Source organism: Salvelinus namaycush, chromosome 11 (genome assembly GCF_016432855.1).
Source record: "Salvelinus namaycush isolate Seneca chromosome 11, SaNama_1.0, whole genome shotgun sequence".
NCBI classification, from domain to species: domain Eukaryota; kingdom Metazoa; phylum Chordata; class Actinopteri; order Salmoniformes; family Salmonidae; genus Salvelinus; species Salvelinus namaycush.
The window spans coordinates 15,793,121-15,819,323 of NC_052317.1; the positions used below are offsets into that span (position 1 = coordinate 15,793,121).

Sequence of the window (26,203 nt, forward strand, 5' to 3'; positions counted from 1 at the left end):
TTCATAATGGTAAATAAGTATTCTGCAAGGTTTTCCCAAGATTCTGACACAAATTTACATTCAAAGAACAAGTGAGACAGATTCTCACCTTCTTTTTCACAGAAAACACAGATATCATCAATAGCCACAAATTTGGACAACATAGAATTACATGGATATATCTTATGTAAAATTTTAAAGTGCACTTCCTTAAATTTGTTTGGTATAAAATATTTGTAAGGCCTTAACCATGCATTTTTCTAGACAATGTCAGCAATAAGCATGTTCCAGAAAATGTTTCCTCTTGGTGTAAGTTGGTTTTGTGAATGGAGAAGTTGTCTTAAATATTTATTACAACAAGATTCTCAAGCCTTCCAAACTAGGCAGGAGCTCTTCCTCTGACCGCCAGTAACCCTGTTGACATCACAGCTACCTCAAGCACGCGCCACCTTCAGCGGTCCAATCGCAGGCAAGCGGACTGCCTTGACAACGTTTTGTTTCCCCATCACTTCCGGGCTGATAACAAGGGCCGTTGATGCCCTCAGATTTTCATTAAAATATCTTAGTTTAATAAATACATTGGCGCCATAGCTGTGATGTTTTGGGAGTGATATGGTCACAAAGCCTACAAATGAGGTTGGTGTATTGACGAAATTCTTCCAAGAGACGCGGGAATAGCGGATGATGAAGAGGTGAGGTTGCATTGTCTGGGCTCTCGATTCTTGCAGATGTGCTGCGATGTTAGCTAACGTTAGCTGGCTAGCAATTCTATTTGGTTGCTTGCTACCAGTAGCTCTCTCGATGGACAATCCAATGTTATTTGGTGTAATTGAAATGAGACTCAATAGGTCACTTGCTAGTGTCGGCTTGCTTTTGTCGAAACGTTTTTTATTTTATTTTTTATTAGTTAGCTGTGTGTGTCATCCACATCTGTAATGCCGGGCTGTTGATGCTAACGTTAGATATATTTGATAGGCGCTTTCCTGTCTGGCTACGTTAGTAAGCTAGTTCACTACGGTAGTTAACGTTAGCTTACTGTGGTGATGACTAAAGGGTTTCATCATGGCATTTTGAGAGTGTTGATCTCCCCATTTATATCACGTTTTATTACACGTTATCAGAATCTGGGTAACTGTTAGTTACCTAACTATTTGGTTTGTTTGTTATATTTTTAGTTAGTTAGTGAACGTTAACTATGTACCTGTAGCATATTTAGTTAGCATAGCCTATTTTTGCATAGATATGGAACAATTGTTCATCCAACAATGTGGTAACGTTATTGTCTTTTGGCCTGTCAAACTATCTAGCATTATAGACCCTGCTAAGTAGGGCTAACTGTCCTCACCATACCGGTAACGTTGTTCAAACAACTGCGTCATGGCAACAGACAATCACAAATGTCACCTGACACATGTCTGGAGAGGAGCCTGTGGTGTTTCCTTTCTGGGAGATGGTGTGTGCTGTGCAGATAACAATGACAACTAGAATATAATGATGGTGAGAAGGCCATAGATGGAGTGAAACCTTTCAGATAGGAGATGATGACAGATTTAGAGTCTCGTGGGTATGAGCTGACTGAACCAGTTCAGGATGTAGGGTGGTCAGGTGCTTTGATTTGATTAACTTATGTCAGTATGCCAATACTGCTATGGCACCACATTAGGCATCATTCACGTCTTGTTAGTTACAAATATCTTAACTGTTGTGCAAACTGTGTTTGTTATGACACTGGTGGACAGAGTGGTGGATTCCTCCAGATGATTTAACAACACACATTCTCTCTATCTCTCTCTGCGTGTGTCTGTTTCAAGGACTCTAGGAATGTTGTCTTTTCTTTACTTTGGGGTCAAGTGGAAGTAGAGTTTACACAGCAGAGCATGTCTTCTGGTTGATTGAGAGTTCTGTTTTCCAGAACCAGACTTGACCTAGACTACCCCTAACAATAACGGAACAACAACGACTCATTTGTTTACAATTACAGGAGTAGAACTAGCTATATGTTTACTGTGCTGTTAGGCCTACATTTCAGTTTCATAGTTCCCGTTCAGCCATGTGGTCTGCGAGCCGTTATTACTTTGCGCCATGACTCATTTAAGTGGAGACTCAGAGTAGCCTAAAACTTGACTGGGAGATCTTTTGAGGTGTGTCCTTAAGCATTTATTAGCCTGTCCTCTCTACCATAGAGGCTGGACCTGTATTTCTGGTCTTGTTTGTCAAAGCCTTTGATGAAGAGCTGTGAGACTTTGCATTAGTGGCTGTACTAGTTTAGACTAGTCTGACTTGGTGACCTCTGTGGGTCATTCCACCTCAAAAGAGGATTTTGACACCCACCATCTCAGATTTCTGAAATTGTTTCTGTAGTTAGTAACAGATACGATTAGCATTCCAGAAACAACATTTTCTTGAAATATAATTTGATCTCTGAGAAATTAAGATAATTGATTGCACCCAAATTGGCAATTTTAATTTATAGGATTCAGATAATATTCATATATTAAATATAATACCCAACATCCGATTTACACAAGTTCTTCCTACCAATGAATATACAAAAATCTAAAGCCACTCACGGATCCCGCACACCGCATGCCAGTCCCACCCAACAACCAGTTCGCAGTTCTCTATGTTTGACAAGTAGTATGAAACTGTGGCTTGGAGTATTGCTTCTCTATACTGTTTAATGTATTCCCTGTGAATCTGGTGATGTTTTTTCCCCCTTTTCAGAGAAATTAGTAATTCAAGTCGCTTGCATTATTTGCCATAAAGTAGTGTGAAAGTACAAGGTTTTGACCACTAGATGCAGCTGTTCCTGCTATACCGCAACATTATTTTATCGATTGTGCTAGTTTCTTGTGTTTATTTAATTGATCACAACATTTCCTTTGTGACTTTGGGTAGAAAACCAATGGATTTCTCTCATTATGAAAATAAATGTTGTGGTCATACTCACAATTCAAGCCAGCAATTCAGTTTGTCCTAATAGCAACCTAATGCATCAAAACAACTCTCCTTGAGTAGTCCAACAAGTGTCTGTTCTCTGAGGGCTATCCCTATGCAATTCTCATACAAAGACTTTTCCTGGAAGCCCAAGACTTTGATGGTGAAATGCGTTTGGGACTTCATTGTTGTGACAACCCTAATAAAATAATTCATTGCATGGCAGTCTTATGTTTGTCAATACAGTTATTAGGAAACAACTCTATGTATCTGTGTCAGTCACCCATGGTGTTGGGTTGGGTTTAATTCACACTACTTTCCAGAGTGGCACATCTCAGTGCAAGATGCGTCACTACAGACCCTGGTTTAATTCCAGACTGTATCACAACCGGCCATGATTGGGAGTCCCATATGGCGGCGCACAATTGGTCCAGCATCGTCCGGGTTAGGGTTTGGTAGGGTTAGGCTGTCATTGTAAATAAGAGTTTGTTCTTAACTGACTTGCCTAGTTAAATAAAGGCTAAATTAAAAATACATTTAAAAATAACATTACAAAACACTATACAGTGTGTGTTTGGAACTATTACCATTGAAGACCATTTGAGACCATAACATTGAAACCATTAGAACTGCTGTAGCCTAGTGGTTTGCCTGTTCACCAAGAATGGTCTAACAGTAACTAATCCAGATGTTTTTTGAAGGAAATAAACCACACACAAAGGGGCCGTTTCCTGGACACAGATTTAGCATAAAAGAAGGACAAACTGATTTGCTTTCACAGAGGACTGGCTTGAATTGTGAGGATGGCCACACAATTTATTTTTGTCACGGGCCAAATCTATTGGTTTTCTACCCAAAGTTACAATGGAAATGGTGTGATCTGTTTAATAAACACGACACCAGCTAAATGGATAAAAGAGTGTGGCTGTATGGCAGAAACAGCTGCATCTAGTGGTCAAAACCTGGTACTTTCACACTACTTTATGGTAAAGGCTGCAAGCAACTTCAATAACTATTGTCTATGAACAGGAGGAAAAAACTTCACTGAGAATACATTACATAGGATGAAGAAACAATATCCGAGCCGCAGCTCCATACTACTTGTTAGACATAGAGAACTGATACTGTATACTGGTTGTTGGGGTGGGTTTGGCATGGACAATTTGGGTGCAATCAATTAGCCTAATTTCTCAGAGATAAAATTATATTTTAACAAAATAATGTTGCCGTAATGCTGATCTTATCTGTTTCTAACTAAAAAAACGATTTCAGAACAATCTGAGATGGTGGGTGTCATGGTTTGCTGAAATGACATGGAACAAACCTGTGTCAGTTGGTCGGTGTCAAAGTCATAGGCTGCAAGTTTTGAAGTCAAGAATGCATGACCATTGATCAGAGTACAGTATGAGTTCTCCTTTGAAAGGTCATGGGTTAGTCTAGCTTCCCACACAACCTAGAAAAATGTTTTCAGGGAAGTGTGTGTGAGACTGGGCGATTCTACTTCCCTATGCTCAACTAGGCCTATAGTCTCCCTTGAGATCAATTCATTTCTTTGGAGCAAAATCTATTGGGAGGAAATCTAGATCAAGTCTTGCCTGCAGTTACTATCAGGATAGTAACAAAGCTCAGTCTCAATTTGTTATCTATAACCCAATCCTAGTTGTGAATAGGGCTGTTACGGGAACATATTACCGCCACACCGGCAGTCATGGGTCATGACCGCAGTAAAATGCCATGTGACTGAGTCACGGTAATCCCCTTTTATGCACTCTGGACATGCTTTGCTAGTACCCAACTTGCTAACTACCATCAGGTCCTAATGGTCTGGTATTCAGGGTTCTATTGTTCCTCCATCAGGTCCTAATGGCCTGGTTCTCAGGGCTCTATTGTTCCTCCATCAGGTCCTAATGGTCTGGTTCTCAGGGCTCTATTGTTCCTCCATCAGGTCCTAATGGCCTGGTACTCAGGGCTCTATTGTTCCTTCATCAGGTCATAATGGCCTGGTTCTCAGGGCTCTATTGTTCCTCCACCATGTCCTAATGGCCTGGTACTCAGGGCTCTATTGTTCCTCCATCAGGTCCTAATGGCCTGGTTCTCAGGGCTCTATTGTTCCTCCATCAGGTCCGTTTTGGCCTGGTAGTCAGGGCTCTATTGTTCCTCCATCAGGTCCTAATGGCCTGGTAGTCAGGGCTCTATTGTTCCTTCATCAGGTCCTAATGGCCTGGTTTTCAGGGCTCTATTGTTCCTCCATCAGGTCCTAATGGCCTGGTTCTCGGGGCTCGAGAGCATGCTCTTCAAACAGGAATATCACCTGTCGGGGCAGAGAGAGCATGCTCTTCAAACAGGAATATCACCTGTCGGTGTAGCGAGAGCATGCTCTTCAAACAGGAATATCACCTGTCGGGGCAGTGAGAGCATGCTCTTCAAACAGGAATATCACCTGTCGGGGCAGTGAGAGCATGCTCTTCAAACAGGAATATCACCTGTCGGGGCAGTGAGAGCATGCTCTTCAAACAGGAATATCACCTGTCGGGGCAGTGAGAGCATGCTCTTCAAACAGGAATATCACCTGTCGGTGTAGCGAGAGCATGCTCTTCAAACAGGAATATCACCTGTCGGGGCAGTGAGAGCATGCTCTTCAAACAGGAATATCACCTCTCGGTGTAGCGAGAGCATGCTCTTCAAATAGGAATATCACCTGTCGGTGCAGTGAGAGCATGCTCTTCAAACAGGAATATCACCTGTCGGGGCAGTGAGAGCATGCTCTTCAAACAGGAATATCACCTGTCGGGGCAGTGAGAGCATGCTCTTCAAACAGGAATATCACCTGTCGGGCAGTGAGACCATGCTCTTCAAACAGTGGTTGATGTGAGGAGTGAAGTAAGTGTTATTTATTTCTCAGCTGCTCATATTAAGCACATGCTCCGCTATAAAACCCAAGTAGCATCATTGGAAAACAGACCGGCGTGAAAGCGTGCGGCCTCCATTCGCTATTGGATTACGTACAGATGACATGTATTTTTCCCCCTGCCTCGTTTCCAGCCCATTCGATAATGGCCCATTCTCTATCAAAACACATTTGACATATTAGTAAAGACAAGATTAAATTGAGAATAGTCTGATGGGTGAAAACGAAGGAGCACAAGCATTATTTGCTACTTTTTCAAATCATCAATAGTCTATAGTCACACCATGCAGCCTATATACAGTGCCTTCGGAAATTATTCAGACCCCTTCACTTTTCCGCATTTTGTTACGTTACAGCCTTATTCTAAAATGGGTTGAGTCATTTTTCCCCCCTCATCAATCTACACACAATACCCAATAATGACAAAACAAAAACAGGTTTTTAACAGGTTAACTGAAATATCTAATTTACATAAGTATTCAGACCCTTTGCTCAGTACTTTGTTGAAGCACCTTTGGCAGCAATTACGCCTGAAGGTACCACGTTCATCTGTACAAACAATAGTACGCAAGTATAAGCACCATGGGACGACGCAGCCGTCATACTGCTCAGGAAGGAGACGTGTTCTGTCTCCTAGAGATGAACGTACTTTGGTGCGAAAAGTGCAAATCAATCCCAGAACAACAGCAAAGGACCTTGTGAAAATCCGGTAGGAAACGGGTACAAAAGTATCTATATCCACAGTAAAACAAGTCCTATATCGACATAACCTGAAAGGCCGCTCAGCAAGGAAGAAGCCACTGCTCCAAAACCGCCATAATAAAGCCAGACTACGGTTTGCAACTGCACAAAGCTCGTTCTTTTTGGAGAAATGTCCTCTGGTTTGATGAAACAAAAATGGAACTGTTTGGCCATAATAACCATCGTTATGTTCGGAGGAAAAAGGGGGATGCTTGCAAGCCGAAGGACACCATCTCCACCGTGAAGCACAAGGGTGGCAGCATCATGTTGTGGGGTGCTTTGCTGCAGGAGGGACTGGTGCACTTCACAAAATAGATGGCATCATGAGGATGTAAAATGATGTGGATATATTGAAGCAACATCTCAAGAAATCAGTCAGTAGGTTAAAGCTTGGTCACAAATGGGTCTTTCAAATGGACAATGACCCCATGCATACTTCCAAAGTTGTGGCAAAATGGCTTAAGGACATTAAAATCAAGGTATTGGAGTGGCCATCACGAAGCCCTGACCTCAATCCTAAAGACAATTTGTGGGCAGAACTGAAAAAGCGTGTGTGAGCAAGGAGGCCTACAAACCTGACTCAGTTACATCAGCTCTGTCAGGAGGAATGGGCCAAAATTCACCCAACTTATTGTGGGAAGCTTGTGGAAGGCTACCTGAAACGTTTGACCCAAGTTAAACAATTTAAAGGCAATGCTACCAAATACTAATTGAGTGAACTTCTGACCCACTGGGAATGTGATGAAATAAATAAAAGCTGAATTAAATCATTCTCTCTACTATTATTCTGACATTTCACATTCTTAAAATAAAGTGGTTATCCTAACTGACCTAAGACATGGAATTTCTACTAGGATTAAATGTCAGGAATTGTGAAAAACTGAGTTTAAATGTATTTGGCCAAGGTGTATGTAAACTTCCGACTTTAAGTGTACGTAGCACAAATTGCTTGCTAGCTAGATAGCTAAGCTAACTACCTTGCTGGCTAGCTAGCCAGTTAACGTTAGCTAAGTGAGAATGTGATGAGGACAGGGCAAGCTACTCACCTTCAGACCACCATGCCTTCTCTCTCTCTCATATTGTTACCTAGGGCTGAATGATGTTCAATGAGCAGCATGTAGAGCGCCCTCTTCTGGCAACCGTTGAACATTTCTAATAATGACAGCAAATCAGCAGATGTATTTGTTTATTCTATGTATGTAATATCAGTACTTTATCTGTGTAATAAAGACCGATACAGATATTTCTGTGAAAGGCTGATGTCGGCCGACAAACAAAGATATTTGTACTCCAAAGTGGGGGAGTGGTGGATGGGTTAAATAAAAAAAATAAAATGGTCCCGTGTGGCTCAGTTGGTAGAGCATGGCGCTTGCAACGCCAGGGTTGTGGGTTCAATTCCCACGGGGGGACCAGGGTTCAATTCCCACGGGGGGACCAGGATGAATATGTATGAACTTTCCAATTTGTAAGTCGCTCTGGATAAGAGCGTCTGCTAAATGACTTAAATGTAAAATAAAATGTCTTTACTGATTACAGTTTTGTTTATGAATTACTAAGATTAAAATGCATCACTGTTACCAAATCGGTGACCGAAAAATCTGTGACAGAATGACTTCAATTGAATTGGCTACAATGGGAAATCATAGTAGTCCCAACCCACAGTTGCAGTGTAGCACAGTACAGTAGAGTACATTACAGTAGAACACAGAATAGTACAGTAAAGAAAAGTAGAGCACACGTGTAGAGTACAGTATAATGTAATATACTCTACTGTACTGAACCATACTCTGCTTTTCTTTACTCTACTGTACTATATTGCAGGGATCGCGTTAACGCAGAATTTAGCGTTTTTCAAGCAGAACCCCCCAGAAAAACATGTTGCATTCTGAGAACGCAGGTGTATTGACCAAGAGAGATTAAATTTCAAGTTCCAACTTTTTATATTTAAATAGACTCGTTCCAAAACGTCTCATCCATCCTCCAGACCACTCGCTCTCTGCCTGTCTGCGGGGGATGGTGTGGGAGATGAGGAAGTAAGAGATTAAGAGCACATTTTACGTTGACAATTTTATGTGGCCGTTTTCACACTAGTTTGTTTGCTAATGTTCGAAGCAGAGTTCGATTATTTGTTACATTGTGGTTACATCGAAGAATGAAATAAAATAAAAAATCTTATTTATAATGATTTATTCAGATGAGTGTCGCGAGCTTGTCATTTTTCCTACGCACTTATAGCATTTGTTTTTCAACAAAGTTGAGTACTTGCATATTGAGACTATATTATCGTTCAGATGAATGATTATTGTATGTGATTATAATAACACTATGTTTTCACATAGCACCCTCTTGAACTGACCCGGATTTTCCTGCACTCTAGAACACTGAGTGGACCCATGTATTTATTGTCCATTTGTTTAATTAGAGGGCAGGTGAATCTATTAAAATGCAGCTTTTTGGCGGGTCTGTGTTTTGAAAATGCAGACTTTTGAATGCTAACGCGACCCCTGGTGTGTTTTAATTATTATTTAAAAAATGACATAGTGGTGCAGCCCAATCCACAAGGGGGCGCAGCGGCCCTCTTACGTTCTTTCGAGAGAACCCTGGTCTGATGGAGATTACAGTGCTTGCCTATTTTGACTATTATTCCAAGGAGATTAGAGCCATGTAGCCTAAATTCATTGTTGGGTGGTCTAACAAAGTGGTACATTACTAATGTGTTTCATTTTTTTTAAATGCATTTGCGCTGTCTATCCCTCCCTCCCTCTCTGCTATGCCTGTCTTCATCTCTAAAGTGTTTTCTGTTCTCTCAATACAGGTGAGCTGACTCTGAAACCAAGCTGTCTGTCAGTCCATCCATCAAGCGGATCTATCAGAGGAACCACCTGTGCATGAGAAGGAACACTATCAGTTTTCGAAAGAAGTGTTGGGGTGTATCCCTCACACTTCCTGCTCCACCCACCCACCTCAACTCAGACTCCACCCAGTGACCCTTGACCCCTGACATCCAAGATGAAACTAAAAGAGGACATGAACCCACTGCTGCTGCAGGTCTTCCGCTCGGTTGTCTGGGTGTACTCTGTCATCACCTTCCTGCCCTGGTACCTGCTCTCGGGCGCTGGAGCCAACCTAGACCGGGCGCGGCGGGTCAAGGCACGGTCAGTGAGCGGTCGCCCGGCGGGCCCTTACCGGGCGACCAACCATAAGGATGGTAGCCAGCAGAAGCTGGTGTCTTCCTTGCACCCAGGAGTGGACACCCTGGACAAGGTGATGGAGCATGGAGCAGCCAGGTTCCCAGAGAGGAACTGCCTGGGCACGAGAGAGGTGCTGAGCGAGGAGGACGAGCTCCAACCCAACGGGAAGGTCTTCAAGAAGGTGAGGAAGAGGGAGAAAAGTGGATTTAATTATCTTTCTTGATACAGTGCCTTTGGAAAGTATTCAGACCCCTTGACCTTTTCCACATTTTGTTACGTTACAGCCTTATTTTAAAATGGATTAAATAAATAAAAATCCTCAGCAATCTACACACAATAACCCATTTCTTAAAAATTAAAAACAGAAATACCTTATTTATATAAGTATTTAGACCCTTTGCTATGAGATTTGAAATTGAGCTCAGGTGCATCCTGTTTCCATTGTTCATCGTTGAGATGTTTCTACAACTTTATTGGAGTCCACCTGTAGTAAATTCAATTGATTTGACATGATTTGGAAAGTCACACACCTGTCTCTATGTAAGGTCCCACAGTTAACAGTGCATGTCAGAGCAAAAACAAAGCCATTAGGTCGAAGGAATTGTCCGTAGAGCTCAGAGACAGCATTGTGTCGAAGCACAGATCTGGGGAAGGGTACCAAAAAATGTCTGCAGCATTGAAGGTCCCAAGAACACAGTTGCCTCCATCATTCTTAATTGGAAGACGTTTGGAACCACCAAGACTCTTCCTAGAGCTGGCCGCCCAGCCAAACTGAGCAATCGGGGGAGAACGGCATTGGTCAGGGAGTTGACCAAGAACCCGATGGTCACTCTGACAGAGCTCTAAAGTTCCTCTCTGGAGATGGGAGAACCTTCCAGAAGGACAACCATCTCTGCAGCACTCCACCAATCAGGGCTTTACGGTAGAGTGGCCAGACGGAAGCCACTCCTCAGTAAAAGCCACATGACAGCCCGCTTGGAGTTTGCCAAAAGGCACCTAAAGTCTCTCAGACCACGAGAAACAAGATTCTCTGGTCTGATGAAACCAAGATTGAACTATTTTGGCCTGAATGCCGAATGTCACGTCTGGAGGGAACCTGGCACCATCCCTACGGTGAAGTATGGTAATGGCAGCATCAGGCTGTGGGGATGTTTTTCAGCTGCAGGGACTGGGAGTCTAGTCAAAACAATTTAATCAATTTTAGAATAAGGCTGTAACGTAACAAAATGTGGAAAAAGTCAAGTGGTCTGAATACTTTCCAAAGGCACTGTATAATTTGTTTATGTTGTGTATGAGAAAGGCCTCTTTGCTATGGTTGCAGTAGGAGGACATTAGATGGCAATGTCTAACCCTGTTTGAAGGCAGCTTGTTTTTATAGGTAATTCTGGGGTAATACTGTTGTACAAGGAGACCTACCAGACATCGGTGTGTTACAGTTTAGTGGTGCGTACTTCTAGTATTAACAATGTTATTTTTAGTTTTTGGGGTCAGCTATGAAACTAGCAGACAGATGAGTCTATAAAATATCACTAATTGCATAATTTCTGATCCCCTTTTTTTGCCTCTACCATCGCCTACCCTGGTTGGAGGACCTGGTGGAAAAACATTACAATTTAAAATATGCTGTGCCTTCAGAAAGTATTCACACCACTTGACTTCATCCACATTTTGTTGTGTTACAGCCTGACTACTATTTTTTTGTCACTGGTCTTCACAAATCAGTGGTGGGCCGTCAGGGCCAGCAAGGCCTTCTCTGCTGGCCTAAACATCATCAGAATATAATTTTTTTTTAAATATATTTTCCCACAAATATGTATTAAATTATTCCCCAGAGTAAGAGTTATACTCTTCATTTCATAGCTTTCCTCTTGGTTGCACTGCTTCCAGCCCCAGGTTGAGATTTGGAGGGCTGGTCTTTATGTTAGATCTTTTATCCAATCATATTCAGCCATCATGTGTTGCCAGGGGTCTAAAATCTGCCCTCAGGCCTGAAAATTTAGTGTCAACCAATCAGCTGTAGAGTTGGCTATTGTACGCCTGCTGGCTGGCTCCAGTGTTACACAGGAGCCAGCTAGCAGGCGTAGTGCGTGCACGTCTTTTGATTGGATTACCAATATTGAGAGGCAGGTCCTATGGGCAGGTCTATGCAGATCTAGGAAACTGAATTTGATAAACGAATTAATTCGCGTACTACTAAGCTGTTTTTTCAACCCACAATGGCGGAAGGAGGAGAAGATATCGATTTGGTCGAGGATATAATTATAACGCCATTCTCAAGACGAACTTTTCAAGAAAAGTTAGACATTGTAAGGAGAGGTCGCCCGACGCCGACGCTACAAAGCCTGTCACAGGCGGGAAAGGGGTTCGTTCGCTCGCCACTTTCAAAGTTCCAACTACGAGCGCTATGGCTCCGAGAAGCACTGCAAACTGTACTGCTGGGAATGCCTATTATTTGCAAGTGATCGATTTGGTGTTTGGAGCCACACTGGCTTTGCAAACTTGAGTTGTCTAACCAAGGCAGCAACGAGACACCAAAGTACGGCTGGGCACTTACAAGCAATGGTGCTTTTGAAAACTTTTGGGGACACCGGAGTGGATCTACAGCTCAACGAACAAGCGCGCAGGGCAACGCAGCTGCACAATGAAAAGGTGAAGGGAAATATTGAAAAGACTCATTGATTGTGTCATGTTTTTGGGTAAACACTGTTTACCCAAAAATGTCAATTTGTCAATTTCAAGGTGACGCAACGCCTGGTTATACTGCGTTTCTGTCTAAATGTATAGTGTCTAGAGCCATGGCATCATAATGATGGTAATAAGAGGTAGATTAATTCGGGTGGGACTGTGTAGTACCTCACTGAAGGCCCAGGCCCCAGGCCCACGGCACGCCACTGTCACAAATAGGGCTGACCTCAGTTAGTCGATTATTCAGTCAATAGGCTGTTGGCCGACCGAGATTTCTTTTCAGTTTTTTTATGGTGCACAAGACACCCGCCTGTTTCTCACCTGCCTCAGTGGACTAATCCATTGCGGAGGCCATGGGGATGGCACAATCCATCACTCTTAAGATGCTACTGAAATTGTGTATGGTTATATTATGTATGAATAATGATGCAACACTAATAAATATAATATTATTTGATAACAAATGCGCCTCTCCCACATTGAATAGCGGTTTCTGTCCGCGGTTCTGAAACATAATCTTCAGTGCCCCGTTGAATTGGCGCATTTCCCTATATGTTGCTTTGTGCATAATAGCAAAGTTATCCAGCATATTGGTGTTGAGAACAATGCGACGGAGGCAGCAGCGGTGTGAGGAGACGAGAAAACAACCCTTGCCTTAATTGTCTAAGAAAATTAAGGAGAGAGGAAACCCCAATCTAATTAGGTATATAATCAATAGCCTAACGGTTTAATGTGCCTGGCTTTATAAATCATCCGTATATACATCATATATATACTAAAGTATGTGGACAGCCCTTCAAATAGTGGATTCGGCTATTTCAGCCACACTCATTGCTGACATGTGTATAAAATCGAGCACACAGCCATGCAATCTCCATAGAGAAACATTGTCAGTAGAATGGCCTTACTGAAGAGCTCAGTGACTTTCAACGTGACATCGTCATAGGATGCCACCTTTCCAACAAGTCAGTTCGTCATATTTTTGCCCTGCTTGTGCTGCCCCTGTTAACTGTAAGTGCTGTTATTGTGAAGTGGAAACGTCTAGGATCAACAACGGCTCAGTCGTGAAGTGGTAGGCCATACAAGCTCACAGAGCGGTACCGGCGAGTGCTGAAGCGCGTAGCGAATAAAAATCATCTGTTCTCGGTTGCAACACTAACTACCGAGTTCCAAACTGCCTCTGGAAGCAACATCAGGACAATAACTGTTCGTCGGGAGCTTCATGAAATGGGTTTCCATGGCCGAGCAGCGGCACAGAAGCCTAAGATCATCATTCACAATGCCAACCGTCGGCTGGAAGCTTGCCGCCATTGGACTCTGGAGTGATGAATCACGCATCACCATCTGGCAGTTCGAAGACAAATCTGGGTTTGGCGGATGCCAGGAGAACGCTACCTGCCCCAATGCACAGGGCCAACTGTAAAGTTTGGTGGAGGAGGAATAATGGCCTGGGGCGGTTTTGAATTGTTCTGGCTAGGCCCCTTAGTTCCAGTGAAGGGAAATCCTAACACTACAGCGTACAATGACGTTCTAGACGATTTCAGCATGACAATGCCCCTGTGCACAAAGCAAGGTCCATACAGAAATGGTTTGTCAAGATTGGTGTGGAAGAACTTGCATTGCTTGCTGTTTGGAGTTTTCCGATTCGTTTTTGCAACCTTCCGGTTACTAGTCCAACGCTCTAACCACCTGCCTTACATTGCACTCCACGAGGAGCCTGCGTGGCAGGCTGACTACCTGTTACGCGAGGGCAGCAAGAAGCCAAGGTAAGTTGCTAGCTAGCATTAAACTTATCTTATAAAAAACAATCAATCTTAACATAATCACTAGTTAACTACACATGGTTGATGATATTACTAGTTTATCTAGCGTGTCCTGCGTTGCATATAATCGATGCGGTGCCTGTTCATTTCTCATTGAATCACAGCCTACTTCGACAAACGGGTGATGTTTTAACAAGCGCATTTGCGAAAAAAGCACTGTCGTTGCGCCAATGTACCTAACCATAAACATCAATGCCTTTCTTTAAAATCAATACACAAGTATATATTTTTAAACCAGCATTTTTAGTTAATATTGCCTGCTAACATGAATTTCTTATAACTAGGGAAATTGTCACTTCTCTTGCGTTCCGTGCAAGCAGTCAGGGTATATGCAGCAGTTTGGGCCGCCTGGCTCATTGCGAACTGTGTGAAGTCCATTTATTCCTAACAAAGGCCGTAATTAATTTGCCAGACTTGTACATAATGATGACATAACATTGAAGGTTGTACAATGTAACAGCAATTTTTTGACTTAGGGAAACATTATAACCATATGTCACGTGAAGACGGCAAGAGTTGAGGGAATAGGGAATGTTTTTTCCTAAATAAGTGAGGGATTTTGGCAACATAACTTTTCAGTCAGAGAATCAAGTAAGGAACCAAATGGCTGTAATGATGGTGCAGCTTCAGCACGGACAGCTCGATAAACACTTGCTGTGGTGCTTGTTCACTGCTGCAGGGAGGAGAGAGAGCGACAACATTACTCAGTCACACAGGCACTCGCTGTCATTCAAAAAAAAATTAACACCGCGTGGCCATCGGTTTTCCTCTTGAGTCATTAGTGTGTCTTAATTATTTAATCAAACAGTGTGACTAAAGCATCAGACAAGCTTATTCAAACACATAGGTGGTGTCTATGGAAAAATACATGTATTTAAAATGTAGACCAATAGACAGGCGTCTCTTGCTCGACTAAGATTTTTCTTAGTCGGGGACAGCCCTGCGCTGTATACATAGCCTCTTCCTATTTGTACTAGACTCCAAGTACAAATCAAATCAACCAATCCTTCTAATCTTAATTCCACCCCTCAGATGTCCACAGCCTACCAATCTGTCCCAATATATTACCAGTGAGTGTGTGTGGGTTTGAAGGTGATCCTGGGGGGGTATAAATGGATGTCGTACGAGGAGGCCTACCAAGCAGCAGTATATTAGTGTTAAGTTAAGTGTATATGGTTGTGTTATCTCTAGGTGATCCTGGGGGAGTATCAGTGGATGTCGTATGAGGAGACCTACCAGGCAGCAGTGTGTTTTGGCAGTGGGCTGGCCGCGCTGGGCCAGAGGCCTCAGTGTAACATCGCCATCTTCTGTGAGACCAGGGCCGAGTGGATGATAGCAGCACAGGCCTGCTTCATATACAACTTCCCATGTGAGTGTTTATGTTAGACAGTAGCACACACACTATAGCAATACACACACTATAGCAACACACACACTATAGCAACACACACACTATAGCAACAAACACTATAGCAACACGCCACACACACACAATGAATCTCTAACTCCAGTCTGTGTCATTCTGCCAGTGGTGACGTTGTACTCCACTCTGGGCGGAGCGGCCATTGCCCACGGTCTGAACGAGACTGAGATCACCCACATCATCACCAGCAAAGACCTGCTACACAGCCGTCTCAAGGTAGGCTCTGATTGCCTTGTCCTGATCACTTCCTGCAATGCCATATGAGACAGTACACACTCCAGCCAGGTAATACAATTTTCCCACATTTTAAATAGTCTTGCATATATGTTTATATATGTTTATTTATATATATGTTTATTTATATATACATATTATTTATTTATTTATTTATTTAAAAGCATGACTACATTTTGAATAGTTTTCACCCATAAATATGCATTGGAACACTTGCCCACTTGCATTACAGTCCTTGCCCACTTGAGCAGACAGTCTAATTAAGTGTTGACATTCAGTGTGTTTGAGGGGATCCGTTTGTACAAGGCAATGCGTAGAATTGCTAGTCTTAATGACATAATGAGCCGTTATTTGGAATGTGAGATGATTTGTAGATCATAGACTACATTGATTCTAAGCAGTCCAACTGCAATCTCCAGTCAATAGCTACATTCTCTCCCCCTCTCTCCTCCCTCTCCTCCTCCCCTCTCCTCCCAGGACATTCTGTTGGAGGTGCCTCGGCTGCAGCACATCATCGTGGTGGACAGTAAGCCAACCAGTTGGCCCGGCTTCCCCCGTGGCATCATGGTCCACAACATGGACGCCGTGCAAGAGCTGGGCTCCAGACCCGACAACAGTAAGGAGGGAGAGCGTGGGTGTGTGTGTGTGAGGGGTGTGTGTTTGGGTCTACGTGTTGTCTGACTCGGTACAGTACTTCTGCCCTGTGGTCTTAGCGACTCAAATGTAATCTGACTTCCAGAATCATAGTTTTTTGTACCTGAATAGCCCTCTCTGTCATATCCTATCAGATTGTATTAGCCCTGTGCTATGTGCATGCCCTCTCTTGAAAGACAGATCGATAGCCGTTCTCTGATGCTCCCGCATTGTGCAATGTTCTGACCCAAAAGTCTTTCTGTGACCTTTTTCACTTCCCTGCTGCCTCCCCTTCTCTCTGTCTCTCTCTCTCTCTCTCTCTCTCTGCGTAGTGGCGGTGGCGCGCCGGCGGCCCCTGCCCTCTGACATCGCTGTCATCATGTACACCAGCGGCTCCACGGGCATCCCCAAGGGCGTCATGATCTCCCATAGCAACATCATCGCGGGCGTCACAGGCATGGCAGAGCGCATACCAGACCTGGAGTACGTACAGAGAACTATGGTGTCTTCTAGAATGACTGCTAATTGTTTTTGACTATTCACTCTCTCTCACTGCCACTCTCTTTCCCCCCTGTGTGCCCTGATCACTGTTTTTCTCCTTTTCTCTTTTCCTCATTCATTCGCTATCTCTCTCTTTCTCTCTCTCTTAATCTCTTTTCCTCATTCATTCGCTATCTCTCTCTTTCTCCCTCTATCTCTCTCTCTTTCTATCTCTTAATATCTCTTTCTCTCTCTCTTTCTATCTGCCACCATTTCCCCTACAGAATGTAAACGTATCTCTTTCTTTCTCCTTCTCTCTCATCTCATGAATATCTCTGAGTGTCCTGCTCTTCATCTCCTTTCTTCTCTTCTCTATATTAGTACCAGTCAAAAGTTTGGACACCTCCTCATTCAAGGGTTATTTTCTACATTGTAAAATAATAGTGAAGGCATAAAAACTATGAAATAACACATATGGAATCATGTAGTAAGCAAAAAAGTGTTAAACAAATCAAAATATATTTTTTATTTGAGATTCTTTTAAGTAGCCACCCTTTGCCTTGATGACAGCTTTGCACGCTCTTGGGCTTTCTCTCAACCCGCTTCTTGAGGAATGTTTTTCCAACAGTCTTCAAATCAAATCACATTTATTTATATAGCCCTTCTTACATCAGCTGATATCTCAAAGTGCTGTACAGAAACCCAGCCTAAAACCCCAAACAGCAAGCAATGCAGGTGTAGATCTCGGTGGTCAAAAAAAGGCCAAAACCTAGGAAGAAACCTAGAGAGGAACCAGGCTATGAGGGGTGGCCAGTCCTCTTCTGGCTGTGCCGGGTGGAGATTATAACAGAACATGGCCAAGATGTTCAAATGTTCATAAAATGACCAGCATGGTCAAATAATAATAATCACAGTAGTTATCAAGGGTGCAGCAAGTCAGCACCTCAGGAGTAAATGTCAGTTGGCTTTTCATAGCCGATCTTTAAGAGTATCTCTACCGCTCCTGCGGTTTCTAGAGAGTTAAAAACAGCAGGTCTGGGACATGTAGCATGTCCGGTGAACAGGTCAGGGTTCCATAGCCGCAGGCAGAACAGTTGAAACTGGAGCAGCAGCACGGCCAGGTGGACTGGGGACAACAAGGAGTCATCATGCCAGGTAGTCCTGAGGCATGGTCCTCCGAGAGAGAGAGAGAAAGAAAGAGAGAATTAGAGAGAGCATACTTAAATTCACACAGGACACCGGATAAGACAGGAGAAGTACTCCAGATATAACAAACTGACCCTAGCCCCCCGACACATAAACTACTGCAGCATAAATACTGGAGGCTGAGACAGGAGGGGTCAGGAGACACTGTGGCCCCATCCGATGATACCCCCGGACAGGGCCAAACAGGAAGGATATAACCCCACCCACTTTGCCAAAGCACAGCCCCCACACTACTAGAGGGATATATTCAACCACCAATTTACCATCCTGAGACAAGGCCAAAGAAGGTAAGTTGGTGGTTGAGTAGGAGTTCCCACATAAGCTGAGCACTTGTTGGCTGCTTTTCCTTCAGTGTGCCTTGAATTCTAAATAAAGCACGACAGCGTCACCAGCAAAGCACCATCACACCACCTCCTCCATGCTTCAGGGTGGGAACCACACATGCGGAGATCATCCGTTCACCTACTCTGCATCTCACAAAGACACGGCGGTTGGAACCAAAAATCTCAAATTTGGACTCATCAGACCAAGGGACAGATTTCCACCAGTCTAATGTCCATTGCTCGTGTTTCTTGGCCCAAGCCAGTCTCTTCTTCTTATTGGTGTCCTTTAGTAGTGGTTTCTTTGCAGCAATTCGACCATGAAGGCCTGATTCACGAAGTCTCCTCTGAACAGTTGGTGTTGAGATGTGTCTGTTACTTGAACTCTGTTTAGCATTTATTTGGGCTGCAATCTGAGGCTGGTAACTCTAATGAATTTATCCTCTGCAGCAGAGGTAACTCTGGGTCTTCCATTCCTGTGGCGGTCCTTATAAGAGCCAGTTTCATCATAGCGCTTGATGGTGTTTGCGACTGCACTTGAAGAAACTTTCAAAGTTCTTGACATTTTCCGCATTGTCTGACCTTCTTGTCTTAAAGTAATGATGGACTGTCATTTCTCTTTGCTTTTTTGAGCTGTTCTTGCCATAATATGGACTTAGCCCTATTTAGTAAAAGACCATCTTATGTATTCCATCCCTACCTTGTCACAACACAACTGATTTACTCAAAGGCATTAAGAAGGAAAGAAAGGCACACCTGTTAATTGAAATGCATTCTAGGTGACTAAAGCTGGTTGAGAGAACGCCAAGAGTGTGCAAAGCTGTCAAGGAAAAGGCTGGCTACTTTGAGGAATCTCAAATATGAACTATATTTTGATTTGTTTAACACTTTTTTTTGGTTACTACATGATTCCATATTTATATAGTTTCTGTATGTTTGGCAGTTGAATAAAATGTTTTTTTGTTTCCGTTCGTGCAGTGAGACAGACACCTATATTGGGTACCTGCCGCTGGCCCATGTTCTAGAGCTGAGTGCAGAGATGGTGTGTATCTCTCACGGATGCTGCATCGGATACTCCTCCCCACAGACGCTAGCAGACCAGGTGAGCACAGACACAGACACAGACACACAGACAGACAGACAGACAGACAGACAGACAGAAAGAAAGCCAAGGCACAACAACACAACGCGGTATGTAGAAACCCTCTAATGTACCTCCTCCTCTATTAGAGAACAGGCCTAGCTGTGCTCTACTCCTAGTCTGATCCATCTCTCTCTCCTCTCTTCCTCCCCAGTCGACTAAGATTAAGAAGGGCAGTAAAGGAGACACCAGTGTTCTAAAACCTACACTCATGGCTGCTGTACCGGTAAGCACTAAAGCTGCTGTAGTATATATATATACCCGAGTAAGACATGCACAGAATTTATTATTATTATTTTTTAAATTGAAGTTGTGTTTTGTTCTCTTTCCTTCTCTGTCCCTCGTTCTCCCTCCTGTAGGAGATCATGGATCGGATCTATAAGAATGTGATGACCAAGGTGGAGGAGATGAGCAGTGTGCAGAGAACCCTGTTTGTGTTGGCCTACAACTATAAGATGGAACAGATCACCAAGGGCTACAAGACCCCGCTCTGTGACAGGTCATACACACACCTGTAACACACACACACACACACACACACACAGTCAATGGGTAATGATTGATGGAGAATCTCCAGGAGGTTGAACTAGCACTGTGGCGGTCATGACATTTTTTCAGCCGGTTATTGTCATGCAAAAGACTGCCGGTCTCACGGTAATTGACCCTAATTAACATAAACACATTTAGCATCTCCGTGCCTCCGCTCATACGAGCCGCTGATGTGCCTTTGGAACATCTACATTTAAAAAGTCTAATAAATCAATTTAATATTCACCATCACAATATATCCAGTATTTATTTTAGGTAGGTCTAAAGAAACATAATGAAGAAAATGTATATCAGAAGGACAGAATATGAGTTGGTCTAACTGTATGTTATCCTGTTGGCTGTAGGCTTGTTGGTTTAGCTGACAAGTTATGCCTTTAAGTCCCGTGCCATTATTTTATATTATAATATTTAATGGTTAGAAGAATATAATTGAACTTGGCTGAATAAAATAGAAAGGATATTTTTCCCATTCCGAGTATGCGAGTACGCATATGAAGGCAATGTAGAGCGTAAAAGTGATAATTTGAAACAGGTCCTATACGCTAGATTGAGTTATTAGGCAACTTTACTTGTGAGAGATACAAACCTTACATGTTTTGATTTATAAGACATTCTAATGGGCCTCATGGTACGACTAAAGTACTTAATTTAGGAAACCTAGTGAAATCTGTTCGAGAACATCGAAAATAACATGTTTTCGCAATGAAATATAGAGTATTTAATTAAACTGTCGACGGCCCCTCTCTCTGCGCGCTTGAGAAAGGAATGAAGGAGAGAGGGGAGGAGATGGAAACGCTAAAGGTAGCTAAAGGTAATGTATCACCCAATTAATGATGAAATATAATACATTCTCTATTACTAGGCTATTCAAAATCAAACATACATTCACTATAATTGTAGACTAACTCTGTAAGCCGCCCTGCACAATCAATGACCCAACAACATTGCCTAGGCCTTTACGTTCTCTCCCAGACTCATGGATAGAAATGTTGGATCATAGCATAAGGTAACCAGTCCATCCAGTATGCATATTAATACAGTCTACAATCAAAGGCGATTACTAGAATTTGTTTAATTTTGGAATGTAGGCTAGACCAATTAAAGAAGTCTTAAATCATTTTTTGATGTTTTTCTGCGGTGCGTAATATGCGGTAGGCTATGTATTGTATAACGAATGTCATAATCATTATTTTAATTCTGGGTTTTTTTCAGGCTTGGGCTCATATATAGGCCTATGCATATGCAAAAATGCAATACAACAGCCTTAATGGAGACTCACACACCGACATTCTCGAATATTGCTGTGGCCAGTTCCTGCGTTAAACAGAAACCTAAAGTTCACACAGAGGTTATTATGAATGACTTGTTGTTTATCTTGGTGTTATTCTCATCCTCTGACTCACTGTCATCCTCTTTTTCTCCCTCTCTCTCCAGTCTGGTGTTTAGGAAAGTGCGCTCGTTGTTGGGGGGTCACATGAGGGTGCTGTTGTCAGGCGGAGCACCCCTCTCCGCCGCCACCCAGCGCTTCATGAACATCTGCCTCTGCTGTCCCGTGGGCCAGGGCTACGGCCTCACCGAGACCTGCGGAGCTGGCACCATCAGCGAGAGTAAGAGAGCGGGAAGGAGAGAGGGAAGGGAGGGATGAGTAAGGGGGATGGAACGGAGTGAAGGGGACGGGAAGGAGGAAGTCAGCCGGGGCTACTGCCTCACCGAGACCTGCGGAGCTGGTGAGGGAGGGTGGGTGGAGGCGGTAGGTCCAAGAAGAAGGGAGGGAGGGTAAAAGAGAAGGAAATGTGTAGACTTCTGCTGCCTGATGGAAGAGAGGAATGGGGGCACAATAGAGAAAGCCAGGTGATTGTACACAGTAATGTGATATGCTATGTCGTTCTCACGTGTATTTTTTCCTCTCTCTATTTGTCAGTGTGGGACTATCGCACAGGTCGGGTCGGCGCTCCTCTGATCTGCTCCGAGATCACCCTCAAGGACTGGGAGGAGGGTGAGTCCCTCCATAGCACTGGGACTGCAGAATCGGTGATATTAGGGGGAGGGCTGGGAGGGTGGAGGTGAGTGGGGTTGGGGGCTAGGGTGGATGATAGTTATATTGGTAGGGATGGACGTGGGGCTGAAGATGCTTTGGGCATAGACCTCTTCTCCTGATCTTCTCCAGGCGGTTACTACAGCACAGACAAGCCACACCCGAGAGGGGAGATTGTAATCGGCGGTCCCAACGTGACTATGGGTTACTACAAGAACGAGGTGAAGAACCGCGAGGACTTCTTCGTGGACAGCAACGGCCAGCGCTGGTTCTGTACAGGAGACATCGGGGAGTTTCACCCAGACGGGTGCCTCAAGATTATCGGTGAGCAGCCCAGAAAAAAGACCTGTTTTCAGAGAGAGCCCTATGATATTTTGTCTGTCTATCTGTGGATTTAAATGCATACGAGTCAGGATGAAAGCGCCAGATCCTCCAAATTTTCTGCAGGTGAACTAACAATTCAGACCCGTACAGTTAACTGAGGGTGACCTTGTGGTTAAAGCCACCGCCCTCGGGCACATAGAGGATGATTCCCTTGTCTGCGTGGATACGAATCTACCAGTCATACTCCTCCCCTTCTCTCTGTATCCACTTCACTTCATACCCGTCTCTGTCAAAAACAATCAAATATGAAAGGATTTGCATATATAAACGACAGATAAATTCATCCCAAAGGCAGCTGTATATTAATCTACCTTAGCAATCATTGTGTTCCTTCTGTGTAGACCGTAAGAAGGATCTGGTGAAGCTCCAGGCTGGGGAGTATGTGTCTCTGGGGAAGGTGGAGGCCATGCTGAAGAACTGCCCTTTCGTAGACAACATCTGCGCCTACGCAAACAGGTAACAATGCGCATATTATATACCGCTCGGGTGACTGGAGTCTCTATAACACTGAGTGTACAAAACATTAAGAACACCGTGCTAACATTAAGAACGAAAGCGTCACACAGGGATGCTGGCCCATGTTGACTCCAATGCTTCCCACAGTTGTGTCAAGTTGACTGGATGTCCTTTGGATGGTGGACCATTCTTGATACACACGGGAAGCTGTTGAGTGTGAAAAACCCATCAGCGTTGCAGTTCTCAAATCAAGTTGTATTAGTTACATGCGCCGAATACAACAGGTGTAGACCTTACAGTGAAATGCCTACTTACAAGCCCCTAATCAACAATGCAGTTTAAAAAATAAGAATAAGAAATAAAAGTAACAGTCATTAAAGAGCAGCAGTAAAATAACAATAGCGAGACTATTTACAAGGGGCACTGGTTAGTCAAGGTAATTGAGGTAATATGTACATGTAGGTAGAGTTATTAAAGTGACTACATAGATAATAACAGAATAGCAGCGGTGTAAAAGAGGGGGCAATGCAAATAGTCTGGGTAGCCATTTGATTAGGTGTTCAGGAGTCTTATGGCTTGGGGGTAGAAGCTGTTTAGAAGCCTCTTGGACCTGGACTTGGCGCTCCGGTACCGCTTGCCGTGCGGTAGCAGAGAGAACAGTCTATGATTAGGGTGGCTGGAGTCTTTGACAATTTTTAGGGCCTTCCTCTGACACCGCCTGGTATAGAGGTCCTGAATGGCAGGAAGCTTGGCCCCACTGGGCCGTTCGCACTACCCTCTGTAGTGCCTTGCGGTCGGAGGCCGAGCAGTTGCCATACCAGGCAGTGATGCAACCAGTCAGGGTGCTCTCCATGGTGCAGCTGTAGAGCATTTTGAGGATCTGAGGACCCATGCCAAATCTTTTCAGTCTCCTGAGGGGACTGTTTTGTCGTGCCCTCTTCACGACACAAAACGGTGCCTCTGGCACCTACTACCATACCCCGTTCAAAGGCACTTAAATATTCACCCTCTGAATGGCACTCAGACATAATCCATGTCTCAATTGTCTCAAGGCTTAAAAATCCTTCTTAACCTGTCTCCTCTGCCTCAACTACACGATGAAGTGTATTTAACAGGTGACATCAATAAGGGATCATAGCTTTCACCTGGTCAGTCTGTCATGGAAAGAGCAGGTGTTCTTAATGTTCTGTACACTGGGTACAAAACATTGATTGTCTGTTTCTCCTTGTCAACTTGTTCTGTCTCTAGTCACAATGTCTCCATCTGCTGTCTGTGTCACCCACTTTCTACCTCTCTCCTGTCTCTCTCTTTGTCTTTTCGACTCATTGCTCTCTCTATCCTTCATCCTATTCTGGCCCGTCTTTCTCTCTCCATCTTTGCCTTTCATTATAATAATAACTAGAATGATGATGATGATGATAATAATATAAAAAGGAATTATACAAATCAACTGTGTTGTCTAAATTTAACAATAACACTATATTATCTCTCCATTTCCTTAACTCTCTCCGTCCCAGTGACCAGTCGTATGTGATTGGCTTTGTGGTGCCCAATCAGAAGCATTTGATGGCGCTGGCGGAGCAGAGAGGGTTACGGGGCAGCTGGGAGGAGATCTGTAACAACCCTGACATGGAGAGAGACGTTCTCCACGTCATCACAGAGGCCGCTCTGTCAGGTAGGATGGAGGGATGGAGAGGACGATGAGAGACGGATGGAGGGAGGAATAGAGGATTCTGGTTGTAACATATGAGTACTGTTTCTCCATCTTTTTGGCCCTAGCGTTGACTTGTATTTCTCAACCCCAGCCCATGCATTCGTCTCTAAAGTCCGGTGTTGTTTCCCCCCCACAGCCAAACTGGAACGCTTTGAGATCCCTAGGAAGATCCGTCTGAGTGCAGAGCCCTGGACACCGGAGACTGGCCTGGTGACCGACGCATTCAAACTCAAACGCAAGGAGCTCAAATCACACTATCAGGAAGACATCGAGAGAATGTACGGTGGCAAGTAACACACACACAGACATACGCAAGGAATCTAACAAACGCTATCTAGATGACAAGAAAACTGGAGAGAATGTACGACGGCAAGTTACACACAAACAGACACAGCCCCCCCCCCCCCCCCCCCCTTCCCAAGACAAAAGACAGAGGGGCCAAGCCAGTTGGAGCAACATCAGTTGCTTGTCTTCGCCAAAAGTTTTTAGGGGTCTGTGTGTTGCTATGACGACGCTGTCATCATGGCGTGACTCGGCTGAGACACGGAAAATGACACGTTAGTCTTGTCCCACTCCTGCGCTCCTCTCCTTTTTTTTTCTCCTTCCCTTCTCTCTCCTATCCTCCGTCTAGCATGGTCTTCGGCCTCTGTGTGTAGTCCAGACACCTGATAGTAGAAAGGATGGTTTTTGTGTGAATGTGGCCTGGATCGTGTTCATTAGTTATCAAACGGAAGAAAACTGACTGAAACAGGGAGGGACTACCTGAACTTGTCCAACAAGAAATGTTTTGCTATGTTGTGCACTAATGAATACGACTCTGAAAAATGAGGCCCTTCGGTTTAAACGTTCCACATCCAGGTTTGAATCTATGCAGGGATCTCTTTTATTGTATAAATGTTTTAGGATGTGGTGATGTTTTGTTCATGTTTCGTTATTTTTCTTTTTTTAACGTAATCGCTTTGTCTTGGTTCGTTTCCGAAACCTATTCGATGAACATCTTGTGTCTGAGAGAAATCAGTGTTTTACAAAACCATGAGATTTTTGGAACGCAACTTGCATTTTTTATTTGCTCTCCTTATTTCTTATATTTTTCTGAATGGTTTGTTTCTCATTTATCTGTTACCAAACTGACATTAAAACAACATGTTTTCCTCTTCTTTCTTTTCCCCCCCATGTGAATTTCCTAAATTCTTCTCCCTCATATGCCTCTATGTCCTGAAGGTTGCTTCTATTCTATGGAAGAGTATGTGTTTACTGACTTGACTAGATGAAGTCCTATGTTACAGTGTGCCAGTGATGGAATCTCCTCCCTGCTCTGTGCCCCTGTGTGTGGCTATGGGCTGATGTGATGTGCCTGGGTTGGC

At 43.7% G+C, this 26,203-nt stretch overlaps 1 protein-coding gene across 1 annotated transcript; it reads left to right on the forward strand.

Moving 5' to 3' along the window:
- The first annotated feature begins 497 nt into the window (after positions 1-497).
- LOC120055860 (long-chain-fatty-acid--CoA ligase 3-like) lies at positions 498-25,996 on the forward strand. The gene is made up of 15 exons (XM_039003881.1): positions 498-671; positions 9,381-9,937; positions 15,456-15,633; positions 15,794-15,903; positions 16,399-16,537; positions 16,887-17,037; positions 19,539-19,662; positions 19,856-19,927; positions 20,061-20,200; positions 21,685-21,857; positions 22,172-22,246; positions 22,418-22,609; positions 23,011-23,125; positions 24,643-24,800; positions 24,976-25,996. The coding sequence occupies exons 2-15, from the start codon at positions 9,575-9,577 to the stop codon at positions 25,131-25,133; spliced, it is 2,148 nt and encodes a 715-aa protein (XP_038859809.1). The 5' UTR covers positions 498-671; positions 9,381-9,574; the 3' UTR covers positions 25,134-25,996.
- The last annotated feature ends 207 nt before the right edge of the window (positions 25,997-26,203 follow it).

Bases quoted from the DNA above. Each gene is read 5' to 3' on its own strand.
- LOC120055860 (XM_039003881.1), top strand. From the start codon at position 9,575: ATGAAACTAAAAGAGGACATGAACCCACTGCTGCTGCAGGTCTTCCGC. The intron at 15,634-15,793 runs GTGAGTGTTTAT...TCATTCTGCCAG, and splicing joins CTTCATATACAACTTCCCAT to TGGTGACGTTGTACTCCACT. The intron at 15,904-16,398 runs GTAGGCTCTGAT...CTCTCCTCCCAG, and splicing joins TGCTACACAGCCGTCTCAAG to GACATTCTGTTGGAGGTGCC.